Source organism: Zonotrichia albicollis, chromosome 9 (assembly GCF_047830755.1).
Source record: "Zonotrichia albicollis isolate bZonAlb1 chromosome 9, bZonAlb1.hap1, whole genome shotgun sequence".
Lineage (NCBI taxonomy): Eukaryota > Metazoa > Chordata > Aves > Passeriformes > Passerellidae > Zonotrichia > Zonotrichia albicollis.
The window spans coordinates 25,260,835-25,275,963 of record NC_133827.1 but is presented as its reverse complement, the minus strand read 5'-3'; the positions used below and the strand labels follow the sequence as shown (position 1 = coordinate 25,275,963).

Here is a 15,129-nt window from a genome sequence, read left to right as displayed (position 1 = left end):
ACTCTGGTTACTCACCTCAAGACAATTAACCCTGTGTTAAGAGTCGCAAAGGCAACTCAATAGATGAGATTAAAAACTGCACCAAACAGAAAGAAGCCACAAGATTTAAACATTAACCAAGGCAAGCACTGCTTAGGGAGGCTTTCAATCACTCTAGTGCAATGTGGCCTCACAGATTTTTGTGTCCTGGTCTTGCTCACATACCAAAGAGGAGAGAACAAAGAGTACATGAAATAGTACCATGTCATTTAGTGCAGTGCTGGAAGATGCTCACATGTCAGTGCATAGTATGATGTGTCACAGACATAGCAATATAAAACAGTTCATATTTTACACAATAATTAATGTAAAATTAAAAGCAACTACATGACTTCTTTATTTGTTGGTCAGTAACAGTTGGTACCCACCCCAGATTTGGGATCCTCTCAGCCATTCCAGTTATCCCAGCAATTATGTTGCAATGGGAGATCATAACTCCTTTGGGAATTCCTGTGGATCCACTTGTGTACATGATCACTGCGATATCCGAGGGCACAGGCCTGGATGGCTGCTTGTTTCCTGCAAGTTTTTAAAAAAGAGGATGTGTGATGTGTGGAAAGCCTCTCAAGCAGGGAGATCTGACACACTGACACATTTCAGCAGTGCTGCAATACAGCACACCACAGGACTCATGCCATTACATTTTGCTTAAAAAATATTATGGTCAAGCTTAAGTGCCTTCACAAAGAGTAGGAACTTTGCACTAGCTGAGCAATACTTTGACTGATTGTCCTTATCCACCACAACAGTTTTCCTATTATTTTTCCCCTGTTCCTGAAGTGGAGAGAACAACAGGCAGAGCTTTATCTAGTCCAAAGCACCACTGAGCATCCCTGCCCTGGGAAGGCTCACTGCCCTGCTTCCACCCCCTGTGCAGGGATGACCACACTGCCTCATCTGCCACACCTGCAGCAAAGCACTGCTGAGCCAACCTGAGCTCCCACCTCCATGAATATTTAAAAGAAGTTCAACAGCTTTAATTGGATTAAAGTGCTTTTTAAATACTTGTGCTGAGAGCAAGAAAATACAAAAACTACTGTGCTTACTCAGAGGAAACTGCATCACACACAGTGCATGAAGCACACACTGAATGAAAAGCATGAAAGCAACATTTAATAATTTTCCACTTACTGAATCCTGCCTATCCTGCACAATGAACAACACAGAGGAAAAGAAACACAAGCAATGGCTCATCTACTTAATATTAATTGGACATGCTTGGCCATAAACAATTCATGATAGCTTTTCACAGTTTATGAATGGTTAACTTGACAAAGATAATGTTTCTTCATTGTAGTGCAGAGTATGTGATATTTAAAGATTAAATACCTTTTTACATAGCACATAGATTAAAAAATTTCAGGGAGCTAATGAATTACAGCCAAAATTTTTCTGCTGGAGTTGTATTAAACTGTTTTAGTAGTATATGAAACTGGTATATCAAATAGGGAAATGCATCTTCCAAAGAAATTGAGAGGTCATGATGCTTGGAGCAAATGTGCCATTCTCCTGAACATCAAAATCAGATGGACTGACCACCCCCCACTCCTAAAATACAATCCAACATTCCTGAGCCTGCAGTAGTTAAGAGATTCTGAAAACACAAAGAACAAAAGAAAGCAATTACTGAATATATTGAAATTCCTTAAAATATCAGGATAAGCAGCCCTTTAGAACCAAGAATAAAAATTTCTTAAGATTACAATTAAAATGAGTACTAAAATTCTGAATTAGTTCTAAAAATATTACATAGACCAGAATTAGACTTCAATGAATTACATAGATTGATGCTTTCAGAAATGGAATAAGTGACCAAGTTCTATCAGATTCAAATGACTATTTTACATTTTGCTATCTGTGAATTTTACAAAACTCAATGGCAACAAATTAGCAATTTTTTTGTTATAAAATACACAGTGATTCCCCTTCTGTACCCTGAATAACCTGGTTTTAATACATCTGATCATAAGAATGCTTTTTAAGTTTGTATCATGAATTAATTTCTTATCCTAAAAACTACCCTTCAACCTGTGACACTTGATTGTGCAGTCAGTTTTTCTCTGTTGAAAAATAAGAAACAAATTTACACCCAAAAATCCAATCACCCACAACGAAAATAAAACAAAAACAAAAAAATCACATGGATTTTATTTAAAGGAAAAGGAGATAAGAAAAAATCTGCATAATTTTGAAATCTGCAGTTTCTTCAAGTTTACTCAACGGGATCAAACTAGGGCACCAAGAGAGATGGTGTGAAGAGGAAGAACCTACCAGTGTCTGCCTTGGCTCCCATGGCTTGCACAGATGCCATGGTGTGAACAATGACCCCCTTGGGGAACTCTGCCCACGTTGTGGGTTTGCCATCCACTGTAATTATGTGTCGCAGGAGTGGAACTTGAGAAACAATTTCCTGTGAAAATGAAAAATGGGTTCAGAAATTAAAAATCTGTTTTATGCCAGGAAGTAAAAAAAACCCACAAAACCAAGAACAAAAACCTCCATGCTATCTGCTGCACACTTTTTAAAAAGCACTAACATAAAACATCTCCGAATTTTAAGAGATAAACCTGCCAAGCTCAAACAGCTGCAAAGCTCAAAGCTTTCCAATTTTAAGTCCAAAAACTTCTCCAAACATTTATTGATTTGTATTTTATTTCATGAAAACCCCACAAATAAGACTGCAGTGATTTATAGACATAAATGACTTTCCCTTCCCACAGAACACAAGAGAAAAATTACTGAGCTCACAATAATTCCTAGGCTGCTCCTTGGTTATTATGCTACTTAAAATAAGCAACAGCTAGCAAAAATATTGAAAATTACTAGTTAAGCATTTCAAGCAAAACATGAGTTCAAAGACATTTAATCAGTGTTCCCATGGAAGAAATCATCACCTATAGCAGAGCAAATAGATTCTTTCACTGCAAGCTGAAATTAAATGTGCATGGCATAGATCCTGTCATTGTAGTAACTTCTTTAAAAAGTTTGGGAAATTCTCATTCAAATTTCCACAGCAGCACAGTTTTTCATTAAAACAATTTCCTGAACTGAAAGGTCCAGTTTCCCCAAAACACACAATGATGAAACTCATGCAGATTAGTTGTTCCACTTGGGTATTCCATCAGGGTCAGTAAGTCAAAAAGGTTCTTTGACTGTGCTAATGTTTAGTGAGCTTTTTCTCCCCCTACATGGAAAAACAGCTCTAACTCTTTAAACACCCATCTTTAGACATAAAAATCATTCTCTGCTGGGAAAACATCTGATAATAAGCCAGCAGCATGATCACAGTTAGCTCTTTATACATTTTTCTGCTCTTCCCATTGTTACATTTATAGGCACTAAATCCACCCAGAAACCACGGCAGTTTCTTGTAAAGGTGTTTTTCCAGGCAGCACTCCAGCTCTGCAATACTGCAAATTGCTCATTCTCCAGCCACTGAGCAGCCTACAACCCACTAAAAGCAAACTACCACTTTCTGTACATGAACAGAGATACATAAATCTTCTTCCCAAAGTGTCTGCCTTATGGAAAGGCAATAAATCATTGCTCTGTACAATGGAACCAGGCCATTTAGAATGGTGAACAGACACACTGCAAAGAGATAGCCAAAGAACAGCTTTCTGACCTTCAGTTTTGTTTGCATCAGCTCTTTACTGGTAATGATGGTGGTCACCTCTGTCTCGTTCAGCCCATGAACTATTGCTGGGCCTCCCAGCGTGGCGTACAGAGTAACAACTGGAACACAAAACACAGCAAATAGTCAGTCCCTGGGCCACATTTTCAAGTGTAGTTTACAAAAAAGAACTGAGATTAATCTATTCCAACTTAGGCAACACAGTAAAAATATTTGTCAACTCAAAGATGGGAGAGTTTTGTATTTAAAGAGCCTCTTAACATCTGAATTTAAATACAGTGTGATCTTCAGTTACTCCCAGAAGGAATAATGAACAGCTATTCTCTATGTGACTGTTTACTCTTTTCCAAGGTCTAATTAGAGGTCCCAAAACCACATCACCTTATGAAATTCTGCTGGATCTACTTTCATACTGTCACTGCTTTTACCATTTGAAAAAGAGGCAAACCTTCTCAGCTTAATCACGGTCTTACATTCCTCTTGCACACAGGAAAAAAACAGCTTTCATCCATGTGACTTCTCTTTCCAGAATTCACATCCTCTCTTACTAACCTTTTACAACTGACTGCTAATAACAAATTATTACAGCACGGTAATATGTGTCATCAGCAGAGAATTCTCACATAGAAATAAATCTGTGACTAGCTTGTTCTGCCATCTATTTAAAATAATGTAATAAAGGTTTAATCATCACAGTCATTAGACCTTGAACTGACATCATGAGAATCATACAGAATAGCAAGAAAGAAAATATTTAGAAAATTGACTAAAATTGTTTCCTGTTTGTAAGGTCAGCTCATTAGTGAGCATGTTACAAAATGATTAAATATTATTTTAAAGGTGATAATATGAAATTTCCTGGAATTTTCAATGGAATTGAATGTCGAGAGGCCAAAAGAGACTAGGGAAGGAAAAGGCAGCAAAAACTGAAGAGAATTATTGCTTCCAAAAAAAAAAAAATCTATTTTCCAAGCACAATAATAAACAGGGACATCTCATAAAAGCTCTAAGATCAATCCACACAATCTATAATTATAGTATTCTTGATGGGAGTTTTGTCACATCAGGTATCTGAATATTTTCTGCTTTTTGGTCTGTATATAGCTGAATATTTAAAGAATGTAATTATGAAAATAAGACAACCCATTGTACATTAGGACTGTGATCACTGCAAAGACTAAAAATTAAAATTAAATAAAGTTCTGTTGTATTTTATTTTAATATTTTAAATCCAAGGAGTTACTAACCCAAAACAACTCAAAAGCAGTCTTCTTACACAGAAAAGTAAATAGTTGACCTCTACTTATTTTTTTCTTGTTAAAACAGCCCATCATAGTTCAGAACTGTTGCAGGGCAAATGCACATGCACTGTGTTTTCTTTAATTTGGTGGGAGCAAAGTCCAGAAGAGTGCCTCTCCTCGTTCCCACGAGCTCTCTCTCCTTGCTGCAGTGACCCCTGTTATGTAAACATGTAGCAGAAATTCAGCTGCCACGATCCAAGGAGCAGAACTGAGCTGACAACACCGCCCAGAAGGCAGAGCATCATCTCAGGAATAACCACGGGGTACTTAATTACTCATCTGCAAATAAGTGCATTAAGACGCTCAGAGCTATATGACAGAGCCAAAGGGAAAGAGAGACCATTTATATGATGGTGCACTGATGTCATGGAGAGAGCAAAACTGAGCAATGACTCATCTCTGAGATCCTCCCTTCTCCACACTGGCACCTGAAAGTTTTTCAGGCAAATCTGAAAGTTTTGATTGTGTTTTTCTCTCCTGATTCTCTTGAAAATGTACTAAGAACAGATTATTTTTTATTCACCTTTATACATGCAACAGTACAAGTGAGTCTTTCGTTATCTGACTAAAGGCTTGACAAAAAGAAAATCCCAAAACCACTAAATTTGCCAGCTTGTAGAAAAAGACAAAACCTTACTCCAAAGAAACAAACAGAACTTTAACAATTTATTTCAAGGTAACTGGAATGTTAAACTGAGTACTTCAGCACCCATCATACATCAAGAATAAAAAGCAAAATGCACCTTTAAAGGCTTCAGCCAAATTTACTTCTGACAAAACCACTTCTGCTCAAGCACGATTGAAAAATGAAACCTAACCTCTCCTATTCCACCATTTGGCTACGCACTTTTGTGTTTTATCTGCCTACTCTGGTGAAGAGCTGTTCACAAACATGAAGAGGTACTCAGGAAGAAAATCTGTTTTCATGCTAGTACTACTTCTTCTATCTCTGATCTAGCAATCCCACTCCACCTCCTGCAAATATAAGACTTAGAGAACTTCAGAAAAAGACCGATCTAAAATCAAGCAAGTATTTCTAACCATAAAATAACTTGTTCGTGCAAGTAATCCATAACAAACAATTTTAATTCTGTAGTGCAAAAGGCATTCTCTCCAACAGTATGTACAAGGCAGGCACCTGCTCTGGGCCCACTCCATCAGACTGAATGCATCTCACACTTTGAAACACACTGAAAAACGCTAACACAAGCCATTTAGCAATGTCTTGCCACTATTACTGTTTCAACATCATCTGAATCTCCCAATTTGTCTTGCAAGCTGCCTGTGGACACTGCACAGCTCTCTCCTCATCTGCCAGCACGAGTCAGCCAAGTTCACAGAAGATGACAGAGCTTAGCTGCTGAACACCACGTCAGTGTGTGCCGAGGCACGTCGCAGCAAGGGGATTTAAACCTCTAATCCAGCAACCCAAAAACACACACATTCCATTCTGCTCACAACATCCAGCCCCCAGCTCAGATTTCTCCCCTCAAATTACAAATCTCCCTAGGATTTGTCAATGTGCTTCAGCTCCAAAGCAAAAAAAATGATACAAGTCCTTGCATTTTATTCCCAGGATAGCCACCAGGAATCTGACAGATCCCAAAAGTGATAAAAGGGAACAGGCACATAGACATGTAGTTTAAAAGCAGCACAGGCATCTTATGTGAGAAGAGTCTGTGCAGTTCTCTGCTCTGGTTGGCAGGCCAGCAGCATTTACCCACTGAGGAACCAACCAAAACCACCACCAACGTAGGTGGGAAGGCACCTGCAAAGATCACACACCACCATTGCAGCAGTGCTCAGAGCCACGGCCAGTCTGGGTTTTATGGCTCTCCAAGGATGGAGATTTCACAACCAAATCTTACTGAAAGGGTAAATGTAGCACAGGAGGGAAAAGGCCAAAGCCTGTGAGGAACAGCAGTTTCTGGCATGCTCTGAGGGACAAGATGTGTCCCCCTGAGAGCATCCCAGAACCAGCCAGGCTGGGCTTAGTTAGGTAAAGGACATTAAGGAGGGATGATGAAACAGACATTTAAACAGCTATAGCACACTGAGACCAGCATTCAGTACATTCCTGACCAAGAAAAAAGGCCCAACCAAAATCCAAATTGAAGAACTAAGACAAAATACCCAGATAAAACAAAACTTGCAGGCACAGATGAAGGTTTGACGTCAACTCCTGAAACTGAGTCAATGAATTCATGTGTGATTTTTGTTTGTTTGTTTTCAGAAACTTGGGAATCTGTACTGATTTGAGATGAAAAGAAAATAAACCTCTCACAAATTCATTGAGCAAACTATACTTACCAAAACCATTCTTAACATCTGCCCACAGATACAGGTTTCTCTAGTCACCAAAGCAAAAGGCTACAAAGTGCACAGTTTCCACATTATGCAGTATTTTTTTAATTTGAAAACTTTAATGCTCTCTATAAAATCTAGATAAAGTTTTCTTAGTACAAAAAGCAAAGCAAGAGTTTCATTTTCAGATTGTGAGGTTGAAAGCCACAAAACCTTCAGGGAAGACAGGTACTCACGCTGGTAGTTGCACATAAAGCAGGCCTGGGCTGCAATCATCCACTCAGCTCTGGTCTCACAGAAGATAGCAATGTTGGTCTTTGGCTGCTGACCCAAGACTGCTAAGCCATTTCCAAAATTAACAGCTTTAATGTATACATCTTCATAAGAAAGCCAGGTGTACTTGCCAAGGATGACCTAATAAGAACAATAAAATCAATTTAGAAAATGAAAATCCTTAACACAAGTCCTACAACATCTTCACCCATGTGAAGAATCCATGGATGTTTGAGTAACATGTGCTTGAATTGTAACTGCAGTTTATTCAAGATAAAGATGACACTTTTTCTTGCCAAAAGCTACAGGGTCTGTGGAAGTTCCAACATAAATACCATATCACAATGCAATATGTCCATGCATGTTACCACCTCAGTTTCTGTTTTCACAGAAGGGAAAGCACACGATTCCCACCATCTTTTGTAGCTTCAGGAGCCCTCTGAAAGACTGGTTGGTTACCTGGCCCACATACCTCTACTTTTTAAATAAGTTTGGTTTATGTAAAGGATGGGAAGCACTAGTTAGCACAGTACATTCTCTATATTTGCTTTCTTGGAGATGTGGGCTACAATTCTACACAAATACAACACTCAGATATTCATTAAAAAAAAAAACAAAACAAACTAAACTTGAAAAGGGAAACTGGAATCCAAAAAGCAGTATATCCACGAGCCTTGAGTCAGAAATTGCGAAATCCCTTTCCCTTTGTTCTGAAACAAATGTCAAGGGGATGAGCAGTAATAATTTTGCCCTTTTATTACTGTTAAACACAAGCAGGACAGAAGACAGGATAGGAAATGACTGGCAAACCTCAGTTCTGAGAAGTCATGTAGAATATATTATGCAATCTCACTTTTCCATATGGGAAAGCTGGTGCACAGTAAAACTGGATTTGAATTTACAGGTTCCTGTGTGCACTTGCACCTTGCAGCACTATTTCTTTACTGACTGATAGGACATTTCTTTGAGACCAACCTAGAAACTTTTATATGTAGATACAGTATGAAGAAGTTTTATACTGAAAATCTATACTTCAAATATATTCCACCCATCTATTTATAGAAGCACATTGACAATTCTAAAAACAATTTATTAATCAAGTATTTCAGACATGTTTTTTACAAAGCATTAGTAATAAATGCAAGCAAACACTACAAAAGCTAGAACTAGAAAAGCTCCTTCATTCTTTTTTCCATATTTCATTCATCAATGGGAACTAAATTTCAAACTTTGAGCCGTCAAATCAACAATTTTTGACATGCAACTACATTTCTAATGAGTCTCTATTTTCACATCTGCTTCTTTAATAAAACATATTTTAAAATCTCTCTCAAACTCTAACAGCAAAATAAAATTTAGTAAATTTCTGTTGTTAAAACTTTTCCAAACTGTTTCCTAGTTAACATTAGTTGTAACAATGCATTTTACCTACTACAGCTCACTGCATATTGCTCATTAACCTACTTATTTAGTAGGACAAACAAGTACATGTGCAGCTGCTTGGAATTTCATAAGTGTCTTTGTGGGAAAATATCATTTAACAAGCCCAACAAACAACATTTGTCAATAACAGCAATATATAGCAACTCTACCAGAAAAATACAGATTTCTCACACAAATATCTGCTCAGTTTTTCCTGGTTTATTTCCAGAAGCTCTGTTTCAGTGGCAAACAGGCTGTTTCAAAACCCAAAACCTGGGAGTCCCATTTTGTTTCAACACACCAGGATATTTCTGGTGTGGAAAACTCTCATTGCTTCCAAAAAAAATATTGCACCTCTTCCTGTCCATACAAATTTTGGTAATTTGGAATTTAAATTCCAATTTGGGATTTTTTTCCCCAAAGGCAGTATTTTTGGCAGATGGGGAAGTTCTTGACAAGCTCATCAGCTGAAAACAATTTATAGCAGTGACTTGGGCAATACCCTTTCCCTCATTATACTCTGCCTACAGTGCAGCCTCAGGAAAACTGCTCACAAATAATTAGGCCAAGAAATACAAGCAGATTCTTGTTACTGTTTCTGGTAAGCTTGCCAATCCATAAGAGGTTTTAGTAATTTCCACCACTCTCACTGAACTGGGGAACATAAATCAGTAATTGGCCAAAAATTAATCTCTCCAAATAATACTTGTGATTCTACTTTTTTCCCCCTTTATTCTCCTAAATAATTCATCTTAAGCTTGTTGATATGTAGTTGAAAGATCACTCACTGGTGCTTTCTTTTCTTAAAAAGGAAAAATCCTTTTTAAGGATGTGCAGCACCATTGGCTGTAGCTATTTATATAAAAACACATTTCTGAAGAACACTGAGGTGAGAACAAATAAGACCTTTCTCAATGCAGTAATTTTGAGTTTTACTTTCCTACTGCCTTCCATATATTCAAATTCCAGTGCTCCTTCCCCATGCCCAGTGTTCCTTCTCTATTCCATCCCTGTTACATTTATATTACATACACATTAGTGAATAACAGCTATTCAGAGAGCCAGGTTGGTAATATGGATAGAAGTCCCCTTCTCCTGCATTTCTCTACCAGCTTCCTGTGCAGGACACAGAGCAGGGTACAGTTTATCTCGCACTCCTCATGTTGGATGTGTCTCCAAATCCATTTCCCTTCCTGGCCCTGCCCTCAGTATCTTTTGCTGACATTTTCCAATGCACAGGCAAGAAAGACAAGGAGCTACTGGAGAGAGTGCAGTGAATGCCACAATCATGAGGGGTCTGGAGCATCTCCCTTGCAAGGAGAGACTGCAGGAGCTGGGGCTGGTTAGCCTGGAGAAGAGAAGACTGAGGAGATCTCATTAATGTATACAAATATCTCAAAGGGGTGCCAAGAGCATGGTGCCAGACTGTTTTCAAGGGTTCCCAGTGATGGGACAAGGAGCAATGGCCATGAACTAAAACAAAATCAATTCCACTTCAACATCAGGAAGAACTTCTGGACATTGAGAGTGGAGAGCCCTGGTGCAGCTGCCCAGGGAAGTTGTGGAGTCTCCCTCTCTGGAGACATCCCAAACCCACCTGGACACGTTCCTGTGCCACCTGCTCTGGGTCACCCTGCCTGGGCAGGACTGGATGGATCTCCAGAGGTCCCTTCAACCCTAACAATGCTGTGATTCTGCTTCTGCTGCCAACAGGTAAGACTGGCATTAAGCACCATGATCCTTTGAACATTCACATGCGTTTAACTTAACTTTCAGGGCTTACTTCTGCTTGGTAAATAATGGAAAGAAAATAACTGTCCAAGAGCTGGCAGAAGGGCCAAGAAGAGAGTTTGGGCAGAGATGGAAGAGCCCCCGAGAGAGCAGGCAGCAGGGACTGCAGCGCTGGGGTTTCCCTGGAATCACGGCATTCCATGGGAGAACGCTGCCCTCTCGTGCTCCAGCCTTCCACTGCAGCCTAACACACACAAAACACTGGGAACTATCCAGACTCTATTGATACTTGGAAATCCAGAGAAGCAGAGACTAAACACACAGCTACCATTTCTTTTACCTGGATTTTAGAAACATATTAAAATTTTTAGTGCAATAAAGGTGAAATAAAACCTTGATAAAGCTGCAGGCTCATGTAGAGTCATTAAACTGCCTGATCTCTGTTACCTTTGAAGGTCTTCCTAAAAGTACCTTATAAGGTTTAAAGAACATTGACTATGATTTGGAAACCAGTGATCATGAATTGAATACATTTTCCTGTGAAAGTATATTAAAAGCAATACAAAAGAGGTTATATGAAATGCCCACTTTTGGCCTTCCTCACACGAACACGTGGATTGCAGCTCAATATATCTGAAAACCCCCACCCTAACATACCACTTACATAGCAATCTATGGTTTTCAACATGGTAAGGTTCTTGGCATGGCAAAAACCTTCCTGAACCTTCACTTTAAGTTTCAGTATCAGCAATAATAAATAAAGTTCTGAATTCACAGAATTGCCCATGTGCTTGCTGTTGCACCCAAGTCTCTCAGGCTTTAGATGCATCACCCTGCCCAACAAAGCTGTGTTTTCTTCTCCCCACTATGTCCTATTTATTATGCTCCCAGTAATTCTGTTCTTGGTTACCAACTCTTTATAAAGCTAAGCAAGACAAACAAGAAAACAACCCCCCAAACAAACAGGCATTTCCTCATAAAATAAACCAATTAAAAAACACACGCACAAAGCCAAACCCACATACCCACATAGATCAAAGCAAGCCCCTGATGATATAACCTACAACTATGATGACACAAAACAACAAAGCTCATCTTTTGGGCATTATAAAATTTCAGCTCTGGTTAAATTAAGTCCCTTTTCCAATTAATTACATCTTAATCTCAGAGGTATTTTCAACATTATTTTATACTGACTTAAATACATGGTTTATGAAATGAATATTAGGTATGCATGATATTGGAGAAGGAAATTGCAGAGTAAAATATAGAAGGAAATAGAATAACTAACCATTTATGAATTACTATGAAATGCAACAAGTGCATAAGCAAGTATTGTATTTTATTCACTTCCATGAATTTCTGCTACTTTGGAATCTGCACAGAAACAAATATTTTTGCAACACTACACTAAGATAAAAATGTTAAAAATTACAGATTATCAGAGATATCATTGTTCTCACAAGAAATCAATGGAGTATCTGATCTTAAAGATGTTAAGAAACTCTAAATAATTCTAGCTACAAGTGCAAGGACACTTAATTTTCCCAATAATCAAAAGCTGAATATTTTACCTTTTTATTGAGATATACATATATATAATATAAAAATATATTGCAATACTGTAAAGTATAGAAATAACCCACATTATACCTAAGAATTAAACTTGTTGTGCACCTTTTTGAAGGACTGCACCAAACCTCAGCAAGCTGGCTTTGTGCTAAAGGGAACCAGGCAATAAATGGTGCCTGGAATGAAAGAAATCAAAAGAAGAGAACCCTGACATTTAGAATCAACAAGGTATCTTGTGAAATGTTCTGATTTTCCTCACTTGCTAACACATGCCATGAGACCTTAAGAAACAATGTATTCCCTAACAGGAAAAAAAAAAAAGAAGAAAATTAAATGGTCTTGTGTGATAATGCCACAACTTGGAACAAAGTAACAGGAGATTAAGTATGGCAACTGACCACAATGAACCCTTGTGTCAAGCTTAGACAAAATTACCTAACTTGGGTAATTTCTAAGCTTAAATACTCACAAACAAGTAATTTAAGTGGATCAACACAAACATCCTTCAGATTTCCAATATTCCCAACACTCTGCTTGCATAATGGAAAAGGCTAAAACTCCTAAATCCTTAAGTCTTACATTCAAAATTATGATTAAAAAACAGGGCACATGTTTTTTATGTAAAAAACAGGGCAGCCAAAACTCTGACCTGTGCTCAGAAACCATTCTTTGTACAACATGAACTTTCTTTATAGGGTAATGAGGCAGCAAAATGGGCATCAAGCACATTTCCCTCATGCTGCAAAACTACCTCCACAGCTAAGGGCAAGTTTCACTAACAATAAAGTTTATACAAAGATTTTAACAGAACTGAACTTTGCCATATATTCTGTTATTAACCAAATTTGATTTTAAACATACTCCTCTATCAGAATTAAAACTAGCAGCATGAAGAGAAATTTTCTCCATCTGCACAGAGACTAATCTTAACTAAAAATTATCTATTGTGGATATAATAACTTCTAATACAGGAATGCAGAACTTTAACACACAGAAATGCACAAATATGAACATTCTGTTGCAGTATTCTGCCCTTCTTCAGGCAGAAGTGCATTTTTCAATGTGTCTGAACAAATACAAAGCAGCAAATGACAATACAGGCTTGAACATGATACACTATAAAAATCAGTCCCTTGAAACAGAGCTGCTGTCAGACACTGAAATCACATCTCCCACACACATCAGGATTACAGATTAGCAGAGTGGTTCAACTTAAAAGGAGACCCAAAGAAAAAAAGACTCCTCAACCAAATCTGAGCAATTCTTTTCCAAACAGAAAATTCATTTAAGTCCTGAATTCTCTGGACAGAACAGCAAATCCTTAAATCACAACTAAGGCTGCTGGAAAGGCACATCTGAGTACTGGCATGTAGTATTTCTGTATATTTATCTGATGACAGTTCAGAATTACACAAAGGGAGACTTTTTAAAATTCACGTAAAAAAGAAACCTTTAAAACCACTTACATCACCAGCTGAATATTAAAAACAAATACCTAAAACATACTTGTGTTTTTATTTTGACTGAAACCATAAATAGGATATCTATTCAAGAGTGCAAAAAGGTTTAGATTTGGCCTAAATGTCAAGTATTGAAAGATTAGATAATTTAATTTCTTTTCACAGCTACTGAATCTAAGCAGAGAAATTTATTTTTCCCCAGCTTTGCTTTACAGGACTAGAAGTGCTGCCTAAAAAAGTAAACATACTTTGGAAAAAAACTCTTGAAGACAGACTGCAAAAAGACTTACCTTTTTAAAAACTTTTCCTGATGGCTGGATTTCATCTTCCTCTTTCAGAATTTCACGTGTTCCCAAGAGTTTTTTGTCCTTATATTTCGTTTTAGCATATTTAAAAACTTTGTCGAGTGTATCACACCCAGGATATAAAACTGAAGCCAAGCAATGCAGACTGTTCACAGATCTGTATGCACCCCCAGGCTTGTTATTCACAGGCCTGGCTTTAACCTGCTTGGCTTTTGCTATAGCCTGCTTTGATCCTGAAAGGATGTACCACGGAATGTATGTTACAAGGGAGTACACCAGGACTATGAAGTTTATAAACTGTAAAAGAATAGGGTTGATGTTATGCTTCAACTTCATTTTGGCTGCTTGAGAATGTTACAAGAGACAGTTTGGAAGCATGGATCAGCTAGACAGGGGCCCAAACAGATCTGAAAAGAGAAAGAAAAGAAAAGGTTAGTGGTTAACAATCACGGTTGGCAGAAGATATTTTTAACCATGCTATTACAATCCATATCCCAGAAGGTGTCTTTATGCAGGAGTTAGAAGTCTGAGCCTCACACACAAATGAAAGCAGACACATGAGGCAGAGCTGTTCCACCTCCCTTCAGCAGGCTGCAGTACAGTGACATTTGCATCACAGGTATTTCTCTGAAAGTGGTTTGTGAATATGCAGTTTAAAAGATCCTCTTCAACATCAGAGCACCTCCATGTGCACCTTCACTAGGAATCCCCATGACCTGTGACTGTGAGCCATCAGCCTCCAAACAAGCCCTAGGAACAAGGCAATGTCACTCTGCACACGGGAACCCCAACCACTAAGGATGCTGGAATGTTTCCCCAGTGTTGGACACACTGGGGCAGCCACCTGAGAGAAGGAAAGCTGTGTATGTGACAGAACTTTGCTGCTTTATTCCCAGGGACTTCCCATCAGTCCTATGACTTCAGTCTCAGAACCAGAATCCAGTGAGCCCACTTGTACCAATAAACATGAGCTAAGTAATATTGGGTAAATACCAGAAAAGAGCTTATAAATATCCCCAAATTCCTAGCAACAGCACAATGAAGAGATGTGTAACTTTTTCCAGAGTCCTTAATGATGCCAGGATATT

General features: G+C 38.2%; 1 protein-coding gene across 4 annotated transcripts in view; it reads right to left on the bottom strand.

The window, feature by feature from the left end:
* Positions 1 to 15,129, bottom strand: part of ACSL3 (acyl-CoA synthetase long chain family member 3) — a 49,862-nt gene that overhangs the window by 15,448 nt on the left and 19,285 nt on the right. For all 4 annotated transcript variants that reach the window (XM_074547050.1, XM_074547049.1, XM_074547052.1 and 1 more), the window contains exons 3-7: positions 14,027 to 14,448; positions 7,515 to 7,692; positions 3,665 to 3,774; positions 2,311 to 2,449; positions 408 to 558 (exon numbers count right to left, since the gene is read on the bottom strand). In XM_074547050.1, the coding sequence (XP_074403151.1) occupies positions 408 to 558; positions 2,311 to 2,449; positions 3,665 to 3,774; positions 7,515 to 7,692; positions 14,027 to 14,377 (929 nt within the window). In that variant the 5' untranslated portion in view covers positions 14,378 to 14,448. The remainder of the gene's footprint in view (positions 1 to 407; positions 559 to 2,310; positions 2,450 to 3,664; positions 3,775 to 7,514; positions 7,693 to 14,026; positions 14,449 to 15,129) is intronic.